The sequence below is a fragment of the Equus przewalskii genome, chromosome 7, assembly GCF_037783145.1.
Source record: "Equus przewalskii isolate Varuska chromosome 7, EquPr2, whole genome shotgun sequence".
Classification (NCBI taxonomy): Eukaryota; Metazoa; Chordata; class Mammalia; order Perissodactyla; family Equidae; genus Equus; species Equus przewalskii.
Window position 1 is genome coordinate 6,683,826 of NC_091837.1, and position 26,793 is coordinate 6,710,618.

Here is a 26,793-nt window from a genome sequence, read left to right on the forward strand (position 1 = left end):
ACATTTATTATACTAGCCTTTATGTTTTTCTGTACCTTTGAATATTTTCATAATTTAAAAACAGAGAAAAAAATCTCATCCTTCTACACCCAGAAACGTAAGCTACAAGTCAAGATAGATTGTCTGTTGCCCTCAGGTAAATAAACCACTGAAGACAATAGATTTACAGTGCAAACGCGAAAACAAAGCCTCCTGGAATGCAAGACTTAATGTGTATTCCCTGGGTCAGGGTTGGAATCCACAGTCCTTGACCTCTGATTCAACTATCAATTTTCTTAGCAAACAGATAAAAAATGATTGAACAGGAAAAAACAAGTTTCCCTATCGGCAGGTATGGATTACTAATGAAAACGGACACTAAGGTTTCGGAGTCTAAAGGTCTGGACAAATCTCTAAACACAAAAGTTAAAGAAAAGAGAATGGCCCTCAGCACAGGTCCCTTGACACAGAAGATGACCCCTTACCATGACATCACGCTGCTGGTGAGCGAGATTCCTTCTTACTCGTTGGAGGTGGGCACGGGTCACATTGTCTTTTAGGGCTCTAAAGCAAAAGTGCTGTGAAATAAAGAAAGGACACAACTGTTACAAATCAGTAGTGTTCGTAAAAACAAGAGCAGTGCCCGGATCCAGTGGCAAGCAGCTCACTCATGGCTGTCCACAGCTGCTCCCATGTCCCTGAGAGTGTTTCTCTGCTTTGAGATTCAATTGGGAGCCTGATACGAGCCGGCTCACACAGTAGGCACTTAATAAATAGCTGTCGAACCACTCCCTGCTGTCCACAGACCCTGCACAGGAACAAACACACCTTCAGCTCTGATCAGGAGAGGTCCCGGTGACTCAGAGGGGAACGCTACAGACAAAGGTTAAAAACACCAACTTCGCCTCTCAGAAAACAGACTTTTAGCCTATGGTGTTTTGTTTTTTTACCATGTGGGGGTCAACGCATATAGTTACACAGTTATAAATGCAGTTTTACACAAGTAGACCGGAAGAGAAGGAATCCTTGGTGAGTGGGGGATTGCGGTAGGGTAGGACATGCGGCCTGGCTCCAGCTCTGTCAATAACGCCTCACATGCGACCTAAGCAAAGCCCATTACCCACCTCCTGGGCTTCAGTTTTCTGAGACAGAAGTGAAGCAAGTAGGCGTTCTCATATTGTGCTCTGTGGAACCCCAGAGGCTCCTGAAAGTGTCTGAAGACCGGCTCGTGTGGTGAGGGTGAGGGAGAGTAGCCGGTAGAACAGAGTAGCCGGGGACTACTCCCCGCACCTTGCTTCACCCTCAGCATCTTTACTTTGACCGATTTCACAGACTAGGTTTCCACTATTAAAAATGGGGCCCGTCATGTAAAAAACCCCAGGACTAGATCACCTCTAAGTTTCCCTTACAGCTCTGCACCCCCCTGACCTCACACCATTACCATCTCTGATCCAAAAGGAAAACAGGGACACCCACAATGAAGGAGGGCTTCATGACTGAAGCTAACCACATAACCAGACACACTTTAAGAGCATGATGTGGGTCCGGGTCCCCCAAGAGTGGATGCCTGAGCAAAGTTGACAAGAGGAGCCTTTCAAGGCTGCGGCTCTTACCAGCAAGCTGCACCTATGGTGCTCTTCTGCCACCTTCCACTGGGCAGCTTCTTCAGCACATAGCAGCACGTCTGCCATGGAGTTAAGGCCTCTCATCTCAACAAGGTTCCCATCCCCACACAGTGCGATCCTAGTGACCCATCGGAAGGGTCCTGGCTGCAGGGGGTAAAGGGCATACCAGGCGGGCTGATGTTCACCTCTGTTTCCTCTGATGACCAGATGAAGAGTGGGGAAAAGGGAAACCATGTGAGGCGCTTATCAAACAGCTGGCCTTGCCTTTCTCCCCTCTGATGCCTATTTCAGGAGAGGCAAAAAACAGTGGAGATGAATTGCCACCAACTGCAGTAAACATTTCAAAATCGCCATAACTAAAGCAGAATCTGCTTCTTCTCCTGCATTCTGTTTGGCATCACAATCCAGTCAGATGTTTTAGCTAAAAACCTTGGAGTTATTTTCAACCTTTTTCTCCTGCCACTCCTTCCATCTACTTGGTCGCCAAGTCCATCTGCTCTCCTCCTAAATCACTCCTGTTCCTCTGTCTCCGCCCCCAACACCCTGCAGTCATTTAACTTGTCCCTCACACAGACTGGTAAGAGAGTCTCCCCATGCTAGCTTCACTCCTATAGTCTAGACTTATCTTGTCTAAATTACAAATCTGCTGTATTACTTCTCTTGTTAAAAACCTTCAGAGGATCCCCAGTGCCATAAGGATAAGGCCCAAATTCCTGACCACCGCACACAAGGGCTCTACAAGCTGGTCCCCAGCCTGCCTCTACCTGTACTACCCAATTGCCAGCCACACCCCACAGCTCACTAGAGACCCATCACCATCCTTGGATGCTTTTCCTTATCTCTGCTTGTGTAAATGCCATTCCTTCCACCTGAAACGCCCTTCTTGACTTCTCTGCCTGGCGAACCTATCATCTCCTAAGACTTAAATTCAGCTCAAACATCACCTCCTTGGCTGAATCTCCACAGTAGCCCTCGCAAGACTTGACACAAAACTTGATGATAGCACTTATCACACCATACTGTAAAGACCCATTTTCAAGTGTATTTTCCCTACTGGGCAATGAACTACTATTAGTCTTTGAGTTTCCCCATATTCCTTAGGCAGGAATTTAAAACAAAGCAAGAGTCCGATGAACAAATGAATGTGTTCCTGAACACCCAGGGCAATCCAAATCACCACACCTGGGCACCAAGTGCAGCAGGGGCAGTGACTAAGAACATGTGCACCGGAGTCAAAGGCCTAGGTTAAAGCTCCTGGCTCTGCCAATGACTCGCTGTGACTTTGACAATCACTTAATCCCCCTGAATCTCTGTTTCCTCATGTGTAGAATGGAGATGGTAACACCTACTCCATAGGGTTGTTGCAAGGATTAAGGAGATAATACATAACGTCTGCACATAGTAAAAGCTCAACAAATGGAAGCCATGATCATAACGATAGAGCCACCAAGAACAGGCGGCTTTCTGAAACAGAAATGATGACACAAATTTCTGAAACAGAAGTGGCTGTGGCTACTTCTACTGCCTAATGGGTAGAGAAAAGCAATGAAATGATAACACAAAATTCAGGACAGCAGGATTACCTCTGAGGGGCAGGAAAGAGAATGCAACAAAGAGGAGCAGACAAGGGTGTTAGCAATGTTGTATTTTTTGAGTGGTGGATACATAGGTATTCTTTTATTATTCTTTATACTGTAAATTTATGTTGTATACACTCTTTGGTGTGACTGTTCTCAAACAAAAATTTTTAAGAAGTCAGCAGAGATCAGGACTTCCTAAACTGTTCAGTAATCATTTCCCACCTATCTCCTGACTCTTGTATTACAGGCTGCTGAGCTCATGCTGTCCTGGCTGAGCTCAGGCTGTCCCGGCTGCGGCAGTGGACAGAGCTGGGTGGTTGAAAAGGATACAGTGTTTCCAGTGAGTAAAGGCCCGCCACAGCACCATCCTCCTGGCCAGCCCCATCACACGTGTGTGGTGGGTGTACAAGCTCTTCCTTCGCTCCCAGGCCCACTGCCAATCACAGAAGTGTGTGTGGAGCACAGTGACACGGTGGAATTGCTGAGCCATCTCTGCAATAGAGAAAATGACTTACGTGCTGCCCCCGTAAGGTTGGGAGATGAGCTGGAAGCATCTTTAAAACAAGCCGAACCCCACTACAGGCAGACAGCAGGAATTCAAGGCTGCTCTCACAAAGAATCCTAGAATAAAAGTTTTCTAAACATGGTAGGGTTATTAGGAATCCCTTAGCTACATCTCTTCTCTCCAAGGAAAGAGAAAAGGGTTATATCAAAGAGCTGGGGCTCCTAGTTAGCTACTGATGAGCAGGAATGGCGACTGTTGCTTTCAAAGTCTTCGTTTTACTTTTGCCTTTTTACTGACGTCTCCCGGATAGGACTTTAGGGACTGAGTCAATGACACACAACTCATCAACATGCTGGCAAAGGCTTTTTTGAGCTTTCAGCCAGGCTGATCCAGGCTGCCAGCTTCATTTCCTTTTAACACTAATTAGCTAATAGCCTGATGAGCTTAAGTTCAGGAAGTGGAAGGGAATCGCTGCTGGAATTCAAATGCTGTAACTGGAGGCACCGTTAGTCTGCAGCTCATCATGGTGAATAGCTTAACGCCCTCACTTTCCAAGCTTGGACATCCAAACAGTTGGTCCCCTGTCACTATTCTCAAACGGACACATTCAAACTCTCCCAAGGGACAGTGTTGGCAGCCTAGGAGATTTCTGCAGGAGGCCTAGGTGAAAGCCGGAGAGCCTAAGCCAGTGTCTAGCACACTGCTTGACCCATTTCTGCGTAGGCTCAAGAGACCAAAACACAAAGAGTACCGATGATCACGACCAATGTATTAGTACTTCTGAACTCTCAATGGGAAACTAAACAATGAGAAGTGTTAAAAAAACTCAACATCATGAATCACACATATTTGCATAATTGGTGACAGACAGAAATAATCCAAATATCCATCAAGAGAAGAATGGCTGAGTAGATTAAGGTAAGCCATCCTATAAAAAACAATCATTAAGAAAGTAACATTTATGAAGAATAAAGACATAGGAAAGTGTTGATCAGTCGTGTGAAAAAAGCAAGGTACAAAATTGTATGTATCATATTAATCATAATCATCACAGATTTTACAGCATAATTAAAATCCCAATGAATAAAATACATGCATAGAAGAAAAGGTCAGAAGGAAATATCTTAAGTATGAATCAAGGATGATGCATTTTCCTCCGTTTTCCTAAATCTGTGGTGTAATATGGTTATATCTCTCCTAATAAATTAGTTTCACTGGCAGCAGGAGAGTGAAATTGTGACCCGACCCTCTGTCCCTAGAGCCCGGGACTCCCCGCTCACCTTTCCACTGTCTCTTCATTCTGCGGCCCTGCAGGTACTCAAGCCAGGCCTTCAGGGATCTCCACTTTTGCCAGTGCTGATGGTGTTTTACTGCAGAGACTACCTTCCTTCTCTCCCTCCGGACACATAGAAGTTGTTGTTGCCACTGTGACCAAGCCTGAAAACAGAGAAAAAATAACGATCGAAGGAGAGGCAGGAAAACAGAGGTGAAGAAAAGATGAGGGAAAAGGGAAACAGACAGACATACCCTGAAAAGGCTAAAATGAGAAATGAGGAAAGTGGCAATCCCCAAGCAGCACCATAAAGCTATGGGGATTTGGGGTGAAAAGACTTTTAAGAAGTACATTCAGGGCAGGCCTGGTGGCATAGTGGTTAAGTTCACGTGCTCTGCTTCAGCAGCCCAGGGTTCACGGGTTCGGATCCTGGGTGTGGACCTACACATCACTCATCAAGCCGTGCTGTGGTGACATCCCACACAGAAGAACTAGAAGGACTTACAACTAGGTATTGGGGCCAATCTTCCCCACCAAAAAAAGAAAGAAGAAAAAAAAGAGGAAGCACATTCAGCTTCCACAAAGTAATTTTTTTTTCTGGATTAAGACCAACAACAAAAAAGAGGAATAATAAAATCGATCAGTAGACAAGAAGCAGGGACAAGCCAAATGGCGATATAATTGATTCAGATTTGGGACAGTCGAGGATCTACCGTTTCTTCCAAAGTGGGAGGAAGCCTATTGTCAAGAGGCACACTAATTTCCCAGAAGCATACCTACAGACAGATCCCCTTAAGACTATCCATAAACACGCACCCTTAGGAAAGCCCTCGTGTGTGCTCAGCATTAATTTCCCAGAAGCATACCTACAGACAGATCCCCTTAAGACTATCCATAAACACGCACCCTTAGGAAAGCCCTCGTGTGTGCTCAGCATTAATTTCCCAGAAGCATACCTACAGACAGATCCCCTTAAGACTATCCATAAACACGCACCCTTAGGAAAGTCCTCGTGTATGCTCAGCAATATGCATGCCCTAGTTTGAAGATGGCTATCTTAGACAACGACTCCATACCTTCTTTTCTTAAACCTGTACCATCTCTTCTCCTTTCCTTCCTCTCAGCTGAATATCATTCTTCCTATTTCACCAAGAAAATAAAAGCAATCAAAACAGAACTTTCTCAAGCTCCCCTCCCATCTACCCACCCAGCTGCCCCAGGCTCTGCCCTCTCTCCTGTTCCTTTGGATAAACAGTTCATGCTGCCATCGAAGGTGCCATCCCCCACTAAGGGTACATCCCATCTTCTCTCACCTTCTCAGGTTTATCACTCTGGCAATTTCCCCCTACTGCATCATCAGTTCTCACTCTCTACTAGATTTTCAAAATCAGTATATGGATGGGCTATTACTCCTCCCATGCTAAAAAAAAAAAAGAATCCCTTTAGGGATGTGACAACCAAAAGGAGTGAGTGACTTTTGATTGGACCCGGGACCTGACACTAAAACTGCAACAATAAACAGTTCGAATATGAACTGTATTTTAGATATTATCATATCAATATTAAATTTCTGGGATATGATAATATTGTGGTTATCATCCTTCTTGTTAGGAGATATAAACTGAAGTATTTAGGGTAAACTTAATGACTACAGCTTTTCTTTTTAATTTATTTTTTGTGAGGAAGATTGGCCCTGAGCTAACAACTGTTGCCAATCTTCCTCTTTTCTGCTTGAGGAAGACTGTCACTGAGCTAACATCTATGCCAATCCTCCTCTTTTTTTTTTTTTTTTTTAAAGATTTTATTTTTTTCCATTTTCTCCCCAAAGCCCCCGGGTACATAGTTGTATATTCTTAGTTGTGGGTCCTTCTAGTTGTGGCATGTGGGATGCAGCCTCAGCGTGGCTCGATGAGCCGTGCCATGTCTGCGCCCAGGATTCGAACTGACGAAACTCTGGGCCGCCTGCAGCGGAGTGCGCGGACTTAACCACTTGGCCACGGGGCCGGCCCTTCCTCCTCTATCTTATGTGGGATGCCACCACAGCACAGCTTGACCAGCGGTGCTAGGTGTGCACCCAGGATCCAAACCTGTGAACCCGGGCCACCAAAGCAGAGCACGCAAACTCAACCACTGCACCACTGGGCCAGTCCCATGTCTACAACTTTTAAGTGGCTCAGGAAATGAAAGAAATATATTGATACTTATAGAAATAAAGCACATGTGGCAAGATGTTAACAATGGGTTAAACTAGTGAAGAGTATACAGTAGCCACCTTTTCTGTGATTTGGTATTTGTCAAAAACAAAGTCAGAGAAAAAGATTCTGTCACAAAAATACTACCTGAAAAGAATAAATCAGTGATTCCAAACCAACCAACCAACACCCCTCTCCAGGCCACATTTTGCCATCCAGTTAACATTTGAGTTGTTTCCTTTCCTTTCCAAACTCCTCAAAAGAGCTATTTTCTAACTTATCTTCAACCAGGCAGGCTTTCTTGAACTCTCTCCCCATCAGGCTTACTGAAACTGCTCTTATCAAGATCTCCACGTTGCTCAATCCAAAGGTCAAATCTTAGTCCTCACCTTTCTTGACCTGCCAGAGGCATCTGACACAGCTGATCACGCCCCCTTCGCCTGGCTTCCAGGATACCTCAGGTGCCTCTCTGTTCCCGTTGCTGATTCCCACCTCTTCACCTCACAGACTCAGTCCTGGAACCTGTCCTCTAGCTACACTCACCCCCTTTGTGCTTTCACCTAGTCTTGTGGCTTAAGAACCATCTGCATGCTGAGGACTCCCAAATTTACATCTCAGGTCTAGACTCATCCTCAATACCCTACACATATATCCAACGGCCTCCTTGACATCTCCTGGATACTCAAAAGGTCTGTTAGGCTGAAGATACAGAGCTCAGAATGGAGCTCTTCCTAATCTTTCCCCACAAATCTGCTTCTGCCCCCATCGTCCTCATTTCAGAAAACGGCAATTCCATTGTTCCAGTTACTTAGGCCAAAAACCTGGGCGTCATCTTGAGCTCTTTCTCTGAAACTTCACATCTTATCCATCCATTAGCAAATCCTATTGGCAATACCTTCAAAACATATCCAGAATCCAACATCATCTTGCTATCATCCTTGTCCAAAATCTCACCTGGAATTTTGTAACAGCTTCTTTATTGTTCTCCCTGCCTTTATCCTTGATCTTCTTAACACAACACCTAGAGTGGTCCTTGTTCACTTGTTTCGGTTGTTACATCACTTAAATCTATCCATGTTACATAACAATTTCCCTCTCTACCTTATTTCTCTTTCAGAATGTCACCAATTTGTTAGAGAAACCAGGTCATTTATCCTTTAAAATGTCCCACATTTTAGATTTGGCTGGTCATCTCCTTAAGGCTGTAATTCTCCTTGTCCCTGCATTTCCCATGAACTGACAGACTCATGTTAGGTTTGGTTGGAGTCATGTTCAAACTTTTAGGTAAGAACACTTCCTGAGTGTCACTGGGTACTTTCCATTCCACTGGGTCATGAGGCACACGATGGGCGGCTGCCTTAGTTTCAGCAATGCTGATGTTCAGTAGCTTCGGGTGGCATTAGTCTGATCCTTCCATTACACTTCTCCATCATCTTTTCAGCTAGTGATTGCTGCCTAGATCCATTTTTCTCATTGGGGGTGGCAAGATAGCAATTTTCTAATTCTAATACTCCTGCATTCATTAACTGGAATTCTACAAAGAAGGCTACTCTCTCAAGAACCCTCTGACTTCTCAGAGGGTTAATTAGTTTGTATGGAAAAGACAGGATAAATGCTTGACTTTTGTTTTCATTAATTTTCAGAGAATTAAGTTAATGTTCTAACAACCCAAAATTGTGACCAATGAGTTCCTTTTTTTCTCGTTATGAATGCATGAATTTTTATATGTTTGATATGTTTTCAATCCATTGCAGTCATTATTCTTTTTGACGCTCAAATTGTTCTATCTTAAGTCTATAGGAGCCCTTTTGAATTGGCTCTGAAGTCCTTCTGACACAACCCCATTAACCTTTGTTAATTTCCTCACTTTCCAGCACACCATATCCTGGGCTTAGGATGTCTATTTCATGCTCTAGACCTGGAATTAGCCATTTCTCCAAAAAGCCTCACTTCCTTTTAGTGGGAAATAGTTGAGACCACAACTTGGGCATTGGGGATGCTGAATGGCTATATTATGGCCACTGCTTCTAAGTCTTTAGAGTAAATAGAGTTAGAAATACTTTTTTGGGGGGTTAAAAAAATATCATGAGTTCATATTGATATCTACCTTTCCAATTTCAGATTACAGGGCTTTTATTTAACTTCTTTGATTTTATACCTGTAACCTTTTCTTTTACACTGAAAACCATGATTCCTAATGACACTGCCATAGTTATTGCTTTATCTTACAATGTAGCTTTAATAGTTTCAACATAATCATTCTAAACCTGCTACTAACAATAAGACTACTGAATGCAGTTCTAGATTTCTTAGCAGTCCTTTGCGTCCTTAAAATACATCCCACTAGGGATGAACAGTCAAAATATTGTATTTTAAGTTACTTAAAGTGATGATTTTCTCTGTGTAGTCACTGCCATGAACTTGATATGTTTTTTAGTGTGTTTTAAAATCCTAGGGAATGCTTTTCTCCTTTTTAATTTACTTTGTTTTTCAATTATGTAAAATATTTACATGGTTCCAAAGTTAAAACTACGTAACAAAGTAAATTCACAGAAGTACTTCGTTCCCACACTGTTCCCCCACTCCCACTATAGGTAATCACTTTTTGTTAGCTTTGGTTTATTTTTCCATTAGTTCTTTTTAAAAATACAAACACAAAATCTCATATCTCTCGCTCCCTCTCTTACCAAAAAGACAGCACACAATGAACCAGAGGGATCCTGGTAAGAGGGAGGTGCAATCATATCATTCGTCAGTTCAAAGCCAGCAGCTTCCCACCTCCCCTGGAATGAGAGCCAAAGCCTTTCTGGGCACAGCCTGCAAGGGCCTACAGTCTGCCTTCTTGTTACCTCATGACCTCATCCTTCCTACTCTCCCTCTCATGCTCATCATTACGTCACAAGAGATATCAAGTTCACGGACGGGATGACTCAGTATTGCGAACATGACAATATTCCCCAATCTAATGTAAAAAGTCAGTGTATTATAATAAAGATCCTAGTAGGCTTTGTTGTGGAACTTGACAAGTTGATCTTAAAATTAGTCAGAAAGAGTAAAAGAGAAGAGCCAAGACAATTTTTAAAAAGAACAAGAATAAAAAATATCCCTTTCCATATATAAAAACTTATGAGCTATATAAGTAACAGCAGGAATAGTAATAAACAGTTAGCATTTACGGAGCATTTCCATATTCCAGGCATTGCTCTAAGCCTATTATATGTATCATCACACTTAATCTTCAAAGCTAATAGGTGATGAGGCAGAATTCCACCTGGGAAGTCTGACTAGCGAACCTGTGCTCTTTCCTACCTGTTTCATTAAATCATAATTAAAACAGCGTGGTATTGGCTCAGAGACAGACAAACAGACCAATGGAATGGAGAGTCCAGAATAGATGAATAAATGGGACCTTGCTCTATAACAGAGGTGAATTAATAATCAGCATAAAAAAGAAGAGGGATGAATTAATCAGTAAATAGTGCTGCAGCAATTAATTATCCATATGGAAAACGACAAACTAAGACCTCGTTTCACACAATTTATAAAATTAAATCCAAGATGTATTAAAGACCAAACCATAAGATAAAAGAATAAATTAGCCTACACTGAAATTAATAACATCTGTATTAAAAAAAGGCACCATAAACAAAGCGAAAAAACAAGGTATAGGCTGGAAGAAAGTACCTGCAACGTACATAACAGTCAAAAAATCAGTAAGCAGAATCTACAACAATGTCCACAAAATCAGTAAGAAAACGCCAAATAACCTAACAGAAAAAAAGGAGTGAGGGATGTAAACAAGCTCAAAAGCAGAAATGGCAAATAAGCATCTACAAAGATGCTCACCAGGAATCAGTGAAATATAAACTAAAGCAACAATGAACTATCACTTCACATCTACCAAATTGGTTAAAATGACCAAGTCTGGTAATGTAAAGTGCCCGTGAGGCTGAAGAAAAGGGAACTGAAACGTCAGCACATGAATTAGCACAGCCCTGGAGAGCAACTAGGCAATACTTAATAAGGATGAAGAGATAAACACTCAATGACTCAACAATCTCACTTCTAGGAACTGGACTAGAGAAACTCGCAGACTCTTGCACAAGGATATATGTTTAAGAATGTTCTCTGCAGCAATGCTGTAATTGCAAAAAGAAGTCATCAATAGTCCACGAATAGTGAGCAGATAAACTGTGCCTTATTCATACAATGGCATATTATATATAGTTAATAGATCTCTATATCAACATGGATAAACCTCAGAAATACACTGCTGCATGAAAAAAGCAAGCTGCAAAGTAAATGTACAGTATGACATCATTCATAAATTTACTAACTACACAAAGCCAGAAGATTTATTCTTTTCTTTTAATGAGGAAGATTGGCCCTGAGCTAACATCTGTTGCCAATCTTCCTCTTTTTGCTTGAGGAAGATTGTCCTGAGCTAACATCTGTGCGAATCTTCCTCTATTTGGTATGTGGGACACTGCCACAGCACGGCTTGATGAGTGGTGTGTAGGTCCATGCCCATGAGCTAAACCCACGAACCCTGGGCTGTCAAAACGGAGCATGCAAACTTAACCACTATGCCAGCCGCAGATGATTTATTCTTTATGGATATGAATGTACACATTTTTTTTAAAAAAGACTGGCACCTGCACTAACATCTGTTGCAGATCTTTTTTTTCTTTTTTTCTTCTTCTCCCGAAAACCCCCCGGGGTACATAGTCATATATTCTAGTTGTGAGTGCCTCCAGTTGTGGTATGTGGGATGCCACCTCAACATGGTCTGATGAGCAGTGCCATGTGTGCACCCAGGATCCAAACCAGCGAAACCCCGGGCCACCAAAGCAGAGGGCACAAATTTAACCACTTGGCCACTGGGTCAGCCCCAAATGCACACATTTTTACAAGTAAAAAAGAATGAAGACATCAGTATCAGGGTAGGGGCTCTCTCTGAGGAGGAAAGGTGGCAGAAAGGAGGAATGGTAGGGCTCCAGCAATGTCCATTACATTAAATTCTGGGGCAAGTTTGGAAAATGCTAGCAGCCTTTAAATCTAGGCAGGGGTACTTGGATGTCTGTTAATACTTTTATAAATGTTTTATATTTAACGTTCCTATGTTTGAAGTACGTAAATTTAATTTTAAAAAATTTCACACATCTCATGATGCCTGCCCTGCCTAGTTCAGAGATGTTATGAAGATTAAGAGAAATGACTTAAGTGTAAGTTCTTGGTAAACCATATGGTACTTATCAGACACAAGGCCTTATTACTTATAATCCACACGATAAAATCTGGGTCTTAAGTGTCATACAGCTTTTGGTCCATATCAATATCATCCTAATTACTCATATTTTTCATTGGATTTGATTCTGAGTGACTTTTGGCTGTTTTATAAGGTTAAATCCAACCTCAAACCATGAAAACCTGCTATTACTAAAAACATTCAGGGGCCAGCCTGGTGGTATAGTGGTTAGGGTGGCGCACTCTGCTTCTGCAGCCCAGGGTTCACAGGTTTGGATCCCAGGCATGGACCTATGCGCTGCTCATCATGCCATGCTGTGGCAGCATCCCACATACAAAATAGGGGAAGACTGCCACAGATGTTAAGATTGCCACATGGGACCAGCCCAGTGGGACAGTGGTTAAGTTCGCATGTTCCACTTTGGTGGCCTGGGGTTCGCTGGTTCAGACCCTGGGTGCAGACATGGCACCACTTGGCACGCCATGCTGTGGCAGGCATCCCACATATAAAGTAGAGGAAGATGGGCACGGATGTTAGCTCAGCGCCAGTCTTCCTCACCAAAAAGAGGAGGATTGGCAGCAGATGTTAGCTTGGGGCTAATCGTCCTCAAAAAAAAAAAAAAAGTTTAAGATTGCCACAGATGTTAGCTCAGCAACAATCTTCCTCAAGCAAAAAGAGGAAGATTGGCAACACACGTTAGCTCAGGGCCAATCTTCCTCATCAAAAAAAAAAAAAAAGAAAAAACCAAATCTGTTGTTGCAAGCTTTGAAGACAACTGTCAAAAAGGAATTCTAAGTGTTCTGAGAAATAGTAGCATCAGTAGAACGAGTTTATAGGCTCTCAAAGTGGCTATGTGAAAGGGAAGAACACTCACACAGTTGTGGTCCATCAGTGACAGAAAATCAGTTTCGTTATGTTTCTATGTTTACAGCATTTTCACACTGCTCAGTTCCATCTCCCTCCTGAGATTACAAGTCTACTAAGGACAATGCAACACGATGGTTTAAATCCTGGCTCTGACGTTTGCTAGGTATATCACCCTCGTTAAAGCAACTTAACCTTTCTAGTCTCCTCAATAATAATATGAGACCAAAAAAAGAGAATCATGAAAACTAAATAGATAACACATGTAAAGCACTTAGTCCAGCACCCAGCCCAAGTAAGACCACAATAAAAGCTATTGTTGCTGCTGTTGTTACTGTTATTATTACTGACAAGACCTCTGATTCCTTGCTATTGCCTCAGAAGACCTTATAAGTTCAGCGGTCAGCAAACATTTTGTTAAAGTGTCAGACAACAAATATTTTAGGCTTTGCAGGCCATACGGTCTCTGTTGCAACTACTTAACTCTGCCATTGTAGCCTGAAAGCAGCCTTAGACAATACACAAATGACTAGGAATAACTGTCCCAATAAAACTTTATTTACAACAGGTAGTAGGCCAAATCTGACCTGTGGGCTAGTTTGCTGACCCCTGATCTAGATGACTATATGTGCTACTTGCATGTGATTTCCACAGACTGCATACATTTGCATGGATGATACAGTATGTTGTCAGATTAAAAAGACATTAGTCCTACATTTAGTAACAGGCACTTCTTTTTTTCCTTTCCCTGTTCTAATCTCTATAATTGACTTGGCAGCCCTATAAGTACCCAGCAGACACAAAAAAGTGACAGGAATTCAGAGAGTCTCTCAAAGGCCGTAAGAAAGCTTCACCACAGCATAAGCTGGTATAGATGTCAAGCCTTTATAGGTGACCAGCTAGTAGCTTCCCCAAATGAAATCTCTAAGATACACAAAATTATATGAGAAAAGAAGCCAGCTTTCTTTTCAGTCTTAGTTTCTTATCTGCCCTCCTTATTTTCTAATTTGCTATAGAAAAATAGTAATGAAGAAATAAAGAATATACTGCTGTTTCTTTAAACATATTTATAACTAATTCATAAATCCCTTTCCAGCTCCACCATTAGCAGATGCTTTCTCTTCTTTTTTTGAGGAAGATTAGCCCTGAGCTAACTGCTGCCAATCCTCCTCTTTTTGCTGAGGAAGACTAGTCCTGAGCTAACATCCGTGCCCATCTTCCTCTACTTTATATGTGGGATGCCTACCACAGCACGGTGTGTCAAGCAGTGCCATGTCCGCACCCGGGATCTGAACCAGTGAACCCAGGCCACTGAAGCAGAACTTGTGAACTTAACCACTGCGCCAGCAGGCCAGCCCCTAGCAGATGCTTTCTAAAAACCTCTGGTAATAACATCTAGCACATTCCTAATAGCAGCCTCTGTCTGTTGAAGAGCCCAGCCTTCCACGTTCTTCTGCCCCCTACCTCCTCATCAGACCCCTGAGCTACAGCAAGGGCCCAGCAGAGAGGCAGCAGCCTGATGGATGGCCTTCTGCTTGGGAGTCCTACCCCACCCTCTGTGGGTGTGCAGCTTGAGAGCACACCAAAATCCGAGTCTGCTGGACTCACCTGCAGCTGGAGGCGCAGGGCCCTGTGCTTCACAGCTGTGGCATGGAGAGCACGCCCTAAGCGGACCTGTCCCAGTCGCTGCCTCCACTCTCTCCACCGCACCCTGTCAAAGAGCAAGGGGAAGACAGAACCAGTCAGCAGAAGCCACCCCCAAAAGAGAAGGGCAGTGAGGCCTGGACCTCAGAATCTCAGCTCAAGTCCCTTTCCTTCATGGTGCCACCTCTCGACTGTCATCTGTTAGAGGCACTGCTGAGGAAAACAACTGAAAAACAGTCCCAGAGTTGCCAATTAAGGGTTAGAAACCGATAGTTCCTCAGGTCAGATGCGGCCTTAGACACTACAGACCTTCTCTGTTTGGCCTACACAGGTTTTCGCGGGTTTTTCTTTTTTAAATGAACTATTGCTAACATTTAAAAAATCAGGAGATTTCACAGAATAATTTGCAAAATAGTGGCTTTTCAATTTCCAGTCTTGATGGACCCCTTCCCTTCCTACCACCCTGGCCAGGCTTCATTCCAGTCTTGGTTTCCTTTCTGCCTATTGTCTAATTTGCTGTAGGGAAACAATAATGAGGAAATGAGAGTTTGCAACCTCTGCTTTACAGAAACATTCACCTTACCTGACCACTCTAACCCACCAAAATCTCTCTTTCCTCCTAACCTAGGACATGCTTAGCTGCAGCACTCACTCCAAAATCACAAGGTATCTTGCGTTATTACTTATCTTTTTAAGCACTTAGGGAATTATAAGTTCCCTGAATGCAGCCCCAGCACCCAGTATAGTGCCAGGAACATTTTAAGCCCTCAATAAACATACCCTGAATAAATAAAATTATGTAAAACTATCCCCCATAGGCTCCAGTAGAATTGCATACATATTAAGCATTTAAGAATATTTGCTGAGGGGCTGGCCTGGTGGTGCAGCGGTTAAGTGCGCATGTTCTGCTTTGGCGGCCTGGGGTTCACCGGTTTGGATCCCAGGTGCGAACATGGCAGTGCTTGGCAAGCCATGCTGTGGTAGGTATCCCACATATAAAGGAGAGGAAGATGGGCACGGATGTTAGCTCAGGGCCAGTCTTCCTCAGCAAAAAGAGGAGGATTGGCAGCAGATGTTAGATCAGGGCCAATCTCAAAAAAAAAAAAATTTGCTGAATACATTTTAAATAATTTAAAATTTTTTTATTTTAAATAACTTCTTTATGTCTATTGACGTTCTGGATACTATGCTAAATACTTCACTGACATTACCTTATTTATTTCCCATGAGAACTCTGAAAGGTACTTAATTGTGTGCCTATTTCACAGATGAGGAAAGTGAGACTGGGAGAGGTGAAATGACCCAATAATACATGTCAGAACAGGGATGTGAACCCAAGTGATCTAGCTGCAAAGCCTCTGCTCTTATCCCTACTATACACAAGGCCCAGCTCTTTTGGGCAAGAACTGAGCTTTTAATATGCTACCATTCAGGACACCAGCAGACCACTAGAGACAACGTACAGTGGAATCAGTCCCACTATAAAGTAGCTCATTGTTACGCACGTCCGGCTTTCCAAGTAGATTAACTCAGGTCCCTCCAATGTGCAGACAACACTGCTAAGACGCAGTGCAGGGCAACAGTTCAGAGCATGCACTTGGGCATCAGAGAGATGGGTGGGTGAGCCCTAGTCTTGCCAATTACAACTTACATGAACTTGGGCAAGTTACTCAATCTTTCTGAGACTTACTGTATAAGTATACAGTAATCTGTACAATAACAGTATTTTACAGTTTATGGTAAGGATTAAACGAGACACTTTACATTAAAAAATGAACACACAAATTTAAAACAGGGTTTAGAACACAGTAAGAACTCAATTAGTGTTACTTAGGATTATGTGAAACCTATCTTATAGTTGAACAAGTTATCAATAAATATTTATTAGGCATCAATTATGTTCGAAATATTGTTTTAAAATGAGTTTTTACGCTGCTTTACAGTAGTATAAAGCAAGGCTGAGGTAAAATGATACCTGCTGATCTGTAGGGCAATTGAGCGCACTCACCACAAAACACTCCGCTGCCTAAACTCCAGGGCAGTGGTCTGCATCTGAAGTTTGGTCCTACGAAAAACCACGTAGATCAACCAGGACTTCCAGGCCTGTCGCATCTTTTGCTTTGCGTCTAGATGCACCAAAGAGATTTTTCAAAAAGGGGTGGGAGGAGAGGGGTTACTCTGGGTTATGATAAAAGCTCAAGGGCTCTCCCTACGCATCCCTCCTGCGAGTATCTAAATTCCTCCAGCCTTCAAGTGCCCCCTGCTGGAAAAGCTGTGTGAAGCTCTACAAAACTAGTAAGGATGCAAGCGCATAGGAAGAATAACTGAAGACATTTACAAAACATTTAAAGGAAAATCAATGTACCGCACCGTTTAGAAATCTTCTAGAGGCCAGCCCTGTGACCAAGTGGTTAAGTTCGTGTGCTCCGCTTCGGCAGCCCAGGGTTCAAATCCTGGGCGCAGACATGGCACTGCTCATCAGGCCATGCTGAGGCGGCGTCCCACATACCACAACTAGAAGGACCCACGACTGAAAATACACAACTATGTACCGGGAGGCTTTGGGAGAAAAAGGAAAAGTAAAGTCTTTAAAAAAAAAAAAAGATAGAGAGAGAGAGAAAATATTCTAAAAAGAAAAGAAATCTTTTATTTTAAAAGCCCTTATTTTTTAGAGATATGTTCTGCAATATTTACAGATGAAATGATGTAAATAACAGAGGAAACAGAGAAGTGAGTGGGGATATGGATGTAACAAGACTGGTGTGAATTGATAATTGTTGAAGTTGGGCGATGGGTACATGGAGGTTCATTATTCTTTCTTTCAATTTTGTAGATATTTTAAATTTTCCATAACATAAAGTTGAAGTAGAAGAAATCATGTTATAAAACTTGCTGTTTGGAACAATAATTGTAAAGTCGAATACACAAGACAAAAGGAAAGGATGCTATCTGTATCTGTTTGGGAAACAATAAAAAGGAGCAGAAATGATCCTGGAGGAATGACAATTTACTAGATATGGGCAGTGCAAAGGTCAGCAGGTCTCCCTTTGTGGTAAATTCCATTTTCATTGTGAAAGTCATCACTAATAAAGTAAATTTCTTTTCCTTTTAGAACACAAAAGAAAAAATAAAAGTATGTAAATTATTTTCAAGACACTCCCCAAAATGTGGTGAGCAGGACTATAGCTATAACTTTATATTTCATAGCTGTTGACAAGCCAAAATAGGAGAATTTAACATGTAGCTTTCTCGAGTACCCCAGACCTCAGCAATCAGCACACCTCGAGCAACCAGGACTAATATGGTGCTGTGGTTTAGAGTTTGTGCTCCTGAGTATGACAAGTTGGGTTTCAATATTGACTTCGTCACTTCTTAGCTAAGTAAACTTGCACAAGTTCCTTATCTGTAAAATGGTGCCTCCTTTTGAGGTATGTTTGCAAAGAGTAAATGAGATTATCTATGAAAAATATCTACAATAAATGCAAGCTGTTATTTTCTGTGTGGAACCCAGGAATCTGCATTAACCACCTCTGCCATGATTCTGATGACAATTTGAGAACCATTCTCCCCTAGGCCTGAAAGTACTTGCAGACTTTTTATTTAGCAGAGCAAGAGTGAATGGACATTCCTTCGTGTCTGTGGGTAAGGGCTGAAACAGCTGTCATATGTCAGAAATAACTCTTATCTTAAAAATTCAAGTGACTTTTCCTTCTACTCTGTAGTATAGCTGTATTCCTTGTAACCATAAATAACAATATAAGACAGCAGAATGCACATTCCTCAAGTAAATATGGGACGTTTACAAGATAGAGTATATTCTGGGCCACAAAACAAACCTGAACAAATTTAAAAGAACTGAAATCATACTAAGTTTGTTCATCATAATGAATAAACTAGAAAACCAATAATAGAAGATATTGGAAAATCTCCAATATGAGACTAAACACACTTCTAAACAATCTATAGGTCAAAAAAGAAGTCTTAAAGGAAATTAGAAAACATTTTTTACTGAATGAAAACAGAACTGCAAATATTAAAATCTGTGGATGTAAGACCTGGCCCCACGTCTGAGTGATTAAAGTTCTGTGTGCTCTGCTTCAGCGGCCCAGATTTGCAGGTTTGGATCCCGGATGCAGACCTTACTCCACTCATCAACCACAATGCAGAGGTGTCTCACATACAAAAAATAAAGGAGGAATGGCATGTGCATGTCAGCTCAGGGCGACTTCCTCAGGAAAAAAACAATTTGTGGATGCAGTGAAAGCAGTGCTTAAAGGGAACTTTATAGCAGTAAATGCTTATGTTAGAATAAAAGGAAAGGTCTCAAATCAATAATCTCAGCTTGTACCTTAAGAAATTAAATCGAGGAGCCAGCCCCGTGGCCAAGTGGTTAAGTTGATGTGCTCTGCTTCGGCGGCCCAGGGTTTCGCTGGTTCGAATCCTGGGCGTGGTCATGGCACCGCTCATCGGGCGACGCTGAGGCGGCATCCCACATGCCACAACTAGAAGGACCCGCAACTAAAATAGACAACTATGTACCAGGGGGCTTTGGGGAGGAAAAGGAAAAATAAAATCTTTGAAAAAAAAAAGGAATTTGAAAAAAAAGAAACTAAATTGAATGCCACCAGGGTCACCAAAAACAAAAAAAAGAAAATAAACTAGAATAAGAAGAGCAAATTAAAACCAAACCCTGCAGAAGTGAGACAATAATAAAGATAGGAACAGAAATCAAAGAACTTGAAAACAGAAAAACAAGAGAATATCAATGATTTCAAAAGCTGGTTATTTGAAAAGATCAATAAAACTGACAGAGTTCTAGCCAGACTGACCAAAAATAAAAGACCAAAGACACAAATTACCAATATCAGGAAGGAAAGAGGGGCTACCTCTACGGACTTGGAAGACACTAAATTGTAAGAATGAAATACTTCAAATGACTCTATGCCCATAAATTCAAGAACATGTGAAACGGACCAATTTCTTGAAAAACACAACCAACCTCATTCAAGAACCTGAATAGTCTTACATCTATTAAAAAACTTGAATTCAAAGTTTAAAACACGTCAACAAAGAAAACTCCAGGCCCAGATGATTTCAACTGGAGAATTTTATCACACATTTAAGACACAAATAATTCTAGTTCTACAAATCTGAAAATAGAAGAAAATGAAACACTTCCCAACTCATTCTACGAGGCCAATATTACCCTGAACAAGAACCAGACAAAGACATTACAACAAGAGAAAACCATAAATCAATATCCCTCATAAACACAGATGCAAAAATCCTCAACAAAATATTAGCAAATTAAATCCAGCAATATATAAAGAGTGGCATCAATTTGAGGAATACATGGCTGGTTCAAACTGAAATCACTCTATATACTTCAACATTATCAACAAACTAAAAAAGAAAAGCCACATAATCACCTCAATAGAGAAAAATTATTTGACAAAATTCAACATCTATTAATGATAAAAATGCTCAGAAAACTAGGTATGAAAGAGAACTTCCTTAATTTGATAAAGGACACTTAGAAAAAACCTACAGGGGCCAGCCCCGTGGTGCAGCAGTTAAGTTTGCACATTCTGCTTCTCAGTGGCCTGGGATTCACCGGTTCGGATCCCGGGTGCGGAAACGGCACCACTTGGCACGCCATGCTGTGGTAGGCGTCCCATGTATAGAGTGGAGGAAAATGGGCAGGGATGTTAGCTCAGGGCCAGTCTTCCTCAGCAAAAAGAGGAGGATTGGCAGCAGTTAGCTCAGGGCTAATCTTCTTCTTCTTCAAAAAAAAACCCTACAGCTAACATCATACTTAATGGTTAAAAGACTGAATGCCTTTCCCCTAAGATCAGGAACAAGGCAAGGATGTCCACTCTCACCACTCCTGTTCAATATCATATTGCAAGCCCTAGCCAGTGCAATAAAAAGAATTTGGAAAGGAAGGAATAAAACTGTCTTTGTTTACAGACAACTTTCTGCATAGAAAAACCCACGGAATTTATTAAAAAAGCTCCTAAAACTAATAAATGAATTTAGCAAGGTTGCAGGATATATAAGATCCATATGTAAAACCTTAAAACTTTTAGAAGAAAACGTACGAGAAAATCTTTGTGACTTTGGGTTGGATAGAGGTCTTAGATACAACAAAAACAACAATCCATAAAACAAAAAATTGATATTTGAACTTCATCAAAATTAAACTTTTGCTCCGCAAAAGACACTGTTAAGAGAATGAAAAGATAAGCCACCAACTAGGAGAAAATATTTGCAAATCATGCTTTTGACAAAAGACTTGTCATTAGAATGTATTTAAAAAAAAAAAAAAAATCTCTTGGGGCCAGCCCCATGGCCGAGTGGTAAAGTTCCACATGTTCCACTTCAGCAGCCTGGGTTCACAAGTCTGCATCCCAGGTGCAGACCTGCTCCACTCATCAGCCATGCTGTGGAGGCATCCCACATACAAAATGGAGGAGCACTGGCATAGATGTTAGCTCAGGGCGAATCTTCCTCAGCAAAAAAAAAAAGAGGAAGATTGGCAATGGATGTTAGCTCAGAGCGAATCTTCCTCACCAAAAAAAAGGGGTTGGCCCAGTTGCATAGTGGTTAAGTTTCACGCTCTGCTTCACCAGCCCAGGGTTTGCAGGATCAGATTCCAGGCGTGGACCTACACACCACTTGTCAAGCCATGCTGTGGCAGCATCCCATACACAAAAAATAGAGGAAGATTGGCACAGATGTTAGCTCAGGGTCCGTCTGCCTCACCAAAAAAAAAACCACTTCTCAAAACTCAACAAGAACACACACAACTCAGTTTATAAGTATAAAAGATCCTGAACAGACACTTCACCAAAGAAGATATATAAATAGCAAATAAGCATAGGAAAAGATACTTAACATCACTAATCATTAGGGAAATGCAAATTAAAACTGCAATGAGACACCGTTACACACCCATTAGTATAGTTAACATTTTATTTTAAATGGCAATGCCAAGTGCTGGTGAGAACGCAGACCAAGAACTCCCATAAATTGCTGGTGGGAACGCAAAATGGTACAGCGGCTTTGGAACATAGTTAGCAGTTTCTTATAAAGTTAAACATACATCTACTATATGATCTAGTAATCCTATGCCAAGATAATCTACCCAAGAGAAGTTCACACGGAAACCTATATATGAATGTTTATGGTAACTTTATTCATAATTGTCTAAAACTGGAAACAACCCAGATGTCCTTCAACTGGTGACTGGATAAACAAACCTTGGGACATCCATACAAAAGAATACAATTCAGCAAAAAGAGAACTACCAACATATGCAACAACTTGGATGAATCTCAAATGCATTATGCTGAAAGAAAGAAGATAGAGTCAAATAGCTATATACTGTATGATTCCCTTTATATGATATTCTAGAAAGGAAAAATCTATAGTGATAGAGAACTGATCAGTGGTTTCTAGGAGTCAAGTATGGAGGGAGGGTGTTACAGAGGGTTAGCACAAGGGAATTCTATCAGGAATGATGGAACTGTTCTCTCTCTTGATCGTACTGGTGGTTACATAACCATGCATTCATCAAAAATCACAGAACTGTATACCAAAAAGAGTAAGTCTGTGCGTAAACTAAAAAAATAAACAACAAGGCAACATAAGTCACTTACTAGCTAAATACTGAAACAATGCATCTGGTGCTGTAACTAAGGGGCCTGGATAAGAGCTTCTTAAATTTTGGGAGCACAGACAAGGGAAGAAAGAATCCACTGTGCTGGAGGAGATGAAGGAAAGCTACATGGGGAAGGTGACACTGAAAATGAGCCCAATGGAGGAACTGTAGGGGTAAAGATGGAAAGATATGGAAGTGCACATTCAGTCTGGCAAAGGCGTAGGGTGTATGGGAAGGCACAGCAAGAGAGCAGGTGAAGACTTTGCCTGCTGTACCAAAGAGTGTTGACTTAATTCTGGAAGCAAAGAGGAGTCAAACGAATGTTTATGCACAGGAGTGACATGATCTTATCTATGCCCTAGCCCTCCTGTGTAGAATGAGGAGGAGGAGAAAATAAATGCAGGGAGATGAAAGAAGAAGTACTTAGTAATACTTTGGGAGAAAAAGAGGATTAATCTCAGGCAGTCGCAAAGAAAAGAAGACGAGTGCAGGTGACACCTCAGAGGGAGGTATTATAAAAGTAGGTAGCTGAATGATATGAGGCATGAGGAATGGACAAGCCATTCCTATGTAAGGCTTCTCACTTTGCCAGGAAAAGTAGGAGCAAGAGCAGGTCTAAATGGGGGGGAGTGGACAAGTTGTATTTGTGACTTGCTGAGTTTGAGGTGCCTGCAGGGCATTCATGTGGAAAGGCTAAGAGGCAGCTGCTAATGAAGGCTGCATTATCATTTTGAAACTTACTGCCTTTTTCCCTTAGACTCCCCACATGGGTTTCTGGGCTCAACTCACAGAGAAACCAGACACTGACCAGAGCTAAAGTGGCCACAAGATCACTAAGGGGCAACCTGGGCAAAGCAGATCAGAAGCGAGCAACACAGACAACAGTCCCAGGCACCATGGGAGAAACACTGCCCGCATGCTGCACCAGCAGGGCAGGAACAGTCAGTTCACACAAATTGTGCTTAAATGAGTTGTGGGTGCCAAAACCATGCCATATGGAGAAAACCACAGAGTTCTGATCATACAGGAGTCCCCACTCAGAGATCACATATTCTGGAAAATATGAAATGGAATAAAAAAAAAAATCTTCCCTTTGACCTAGAATAATTCTCTGTCAGAGATAACACGCTCATTCTTCCCAAGAGCTTCTGCAAAAGTAAATGTGGGTTCTCAGTAAACTAGGAAAAGAGGGAGATCTTCCTCAACTTGATAAAGAATATTTCCAAAAAACCTATATCATATTTAATGGTGAGAAACTCAAAGCTTTCCTACTAAGATCAAGTACAAGGCAAGGATGTCCCCACTCACTACTCCTTTTCAACATCGTACTAGAAGTTCTAGTAATGCAATAAGACAAGAAAAAGCAATAGAAGATACACAGATTGGAAAGGAAGAAATAAAATATCTTTGTTCACAGATGACATGATTGTCTACACAGAGAATCCAAAAGAATCAACAAAAAACTCCCAGAACTAATAAGCAATCATAGCAATGTTGCAGGATACAAGATTAATATACAAAAGTCAACTGCTTTCCTATATCCGAGCAGTAAACAAGTGGAATTTGGAATTTAAAACATAATACCATTTACATTAGCATCCCCCAAAAATGAAATACTTAGGCATAAATCTATCCAAATATGTACAAGATCTATATGAGAAAAACTGCAGAACTCTGATGAACAAAATCAAAGAACTAAACAAACAGAGAGATATTCCATGTTCCTGGATAGGAAGACTCAATCCATGAAAGAAAAAATTGATCAGCTGGACTTCATTAAAAGTAAAAACTTCTGCTTTGTGGGAGAAAATATTTCCAAAAGACATATCTGGTAAAGGACTGTTATCTAAAATATAGAAAGAAGTCTTAAACCTATCAACAAAAAAAGAAACTCGATTAAAAAATGGCAAAAGACCTTAACAAACACCTCACCAAAGAACATATACAGATGACAAACAAGCAGATGAAAAGATGCTCCATATCATGTATCATCAGGGAAATGCAAATTAAAACAACAATGAAATTCCACTTCACACACATTAGAATGGCCAATATCCACAACACTGACAACACCAAACGCTCATCAGGATGAGGAGCAACCGGAATTCTCATTTACTCCTGGTGGAAATGCAGAATGGTGCAGCCACTTTGGAAGACAGTGTGGTGGTTTCTTACAAAACTCAGCATACTCTTACTATACGATCCAGCAATTGCAGTCCGTGGTATCAACCCAAAGTAGTCAAAAAATTAATTGTGCAGAAAACTTTTGTGTAGAAAACTTTCCACACAAGAACCTGCACAAAGATGTTCATAGCAGCTTTATTCATAATTGCCAAAACTTGGAAGCAACCAAGATGTCCTTCAGTAGGTGAATGAATAAACCGTGGTCCATCCAGACAATGGAATATTCTTCAGCACCAAAAAGAAATGAGCTATCAAGCCATGAAAAGACATGAGGGAACTTTAAATGCATATTTCTAAGTAAAAGAAGCCAATATGAAAAGGTTATGTATGATTGCAAATATATGACATTCTGGAAAAGGCAAATCTACGGAGACTCTAAAAAGATCAGTGGTTGCCAGCAGTTGAAGATGGAGGCAAAGATGAATAAATGGAGCACAGAGGATTTTTAGGGCAGTGAAAATACTCTCTGATATCATAATAATGGATACATGTCATTATACATTAGTCCAAACCCACAGAATGTACATTACCAAGACCGAATCCTAATGTAAACTATGGACTTTGGGGAACTATGATGTGTCAATGTAGGTTTGTCAATTGTAACAAATATACCACTCTGGTGGGGAATGTTGACAACAGGGAAAGCTGTGCATGTGTGGAGGTTGGAGACATATGGACAATCACTGTACCTTCCCCTTAATTTTGCTGTGAACTTAAAACTCCTCTAAAAAAAAGTCTTAATAAAGGAAAGAAAAAGTAAATGTGGGCATTTTCTTTAGACATGCATTTCCTTTTCTCACCATGATCCTCAGCTTTCATGTACTTGTTCCTCATCTCCTGCTGCTGATGCACATAGGTCTTCCAGGTCTGGAACATCAGGTTGTACAAGTAATATCTGAGGAGTCAAAGAAGCAGATGGCATTCCTTTAAAACAAAACAATTCCTAATCTGACAGTCTCAGTCCATTCCATACTCAGAAGAAATTAACAGGGACACTTCTGACACAAAAGAGGCGTATCAACATCCTAAGCTAAAATTTCATTTCCTGCAATCACGGGGAAACCTATTTTCCTTCAGGGAGAATAGTTCTCCACACCTTACAGTATCACTGAGGGGAAAAAGGCTTGATTACTCCCAGAATAACTCAGCATCCACAAAGCTGTGATGTTTAGAATGACAGTCATATCTTAATCATCCACATCATGTAAAACATTACTTCTCCCCTGCATGAAAACATGGTCAATACCACTTTTTCCTTTGTCTTTTCCTTCTTGACACATACACTACACACATTAACACTGTCGATCCCTCCATATTTTCACTATCCCATTTCCTAAGATTTGATTTCATACTCTATCAGCTATTAGAACTATTCAATATCTATATTTTATCTGAAATATCCATAAATCAGAAACCCTATCCCAAAATACCTAAATACAGAGTGATTATAATGAGTGAATACCATTTTAAAGACATAAGACATACTTATTAAATGATAAAATATATTTATTAATTATTATATTAAATATGACATTTATTTTTTGAAAGGTCTAAAAATGTGTATTTGATATAATTCCCAATTTTTACTTTTTCCTCCACCTATCCCTGGGAATATGAATGTCAAGGATTAAGAGTGTTTTCTTTCTATTCTCTTTCTTTCTTTCTTTTTTCTGCTGAGGAAGATTAGCCCTGAACTAACATCTGTGCCAATCTTCCTCTATTTCGTATGTGGATTGCCACCACAGCATGGCTAACGAGTAGTGTAGATCCATGCCGGGGATTCAAATCCATGAACCTGGGCCACCGTAGCAGACCGCACTGAACTTAACCACTATGCCACGGGGCCAGCCTGTTTCTGTTTTCTTAATGTCCTATATTGGGCATATATTTTCTGCTATAATCCATATAAATTAAAACAACTTATTATTTTAAAAAACAGAATACTCTCAGAATTAGAAATGATAGAGAAGTGAGAGTCAGTGAGAAAACCCTATTCAAATCATTAGGGTGACCAACACACCATGGTTACTTGAATT

General features: G+C 41.1%; 1 protein-coding gene across 24 annotated transcripts in view; it reads right to left on the reverse strand.

Moving 5' to 3' along the window:
- Positions 1-26,793, reverse strand: part of SFI1 (SFI1 centrin binding protein) — a 90,184-nt gene that overhangs the window by 32,862 nt on the left and 30,529 nt on the right. For 19 of the 24 annotated variants that reach the window (XM_070628444.1, XM_070628441.1, XM_070628438.1 and 16 more), the window contains 7 exons: positions 25,558-25,652; positions 16,919-17,036; positions 14,875-14,977; positions 4,970-5,126; positions 3,515-3,676; positions 1,593-1,663; positions 465-557 (listed from right to left, as the gene is read on the reverse strand). In XM_070628444.1, coding sequence (XP_070484545.1) covers positions 465-557; positions 1,593-1,663; positions 3,515-3,676; positions 4,970-5,126; positions 14,875-14,977; positions 16,919-17,036; positions 25,558-25,652 — 799 coding nt within the window. The remainder of the gene's footprint in view (positions 1-464; positions 558-1,592; positions 1,664-3,514; positions 3,677-4,969; positions 5,127-14,874; positions 14,978-16,918; positions 17,037-25,557; positions 25,653-26,793) is intronic. The other 5 variants (XM_070628457.1, XM_070628459.1, XM_070628456.1 and 2 more) reach the window with 2 other exon arrangements.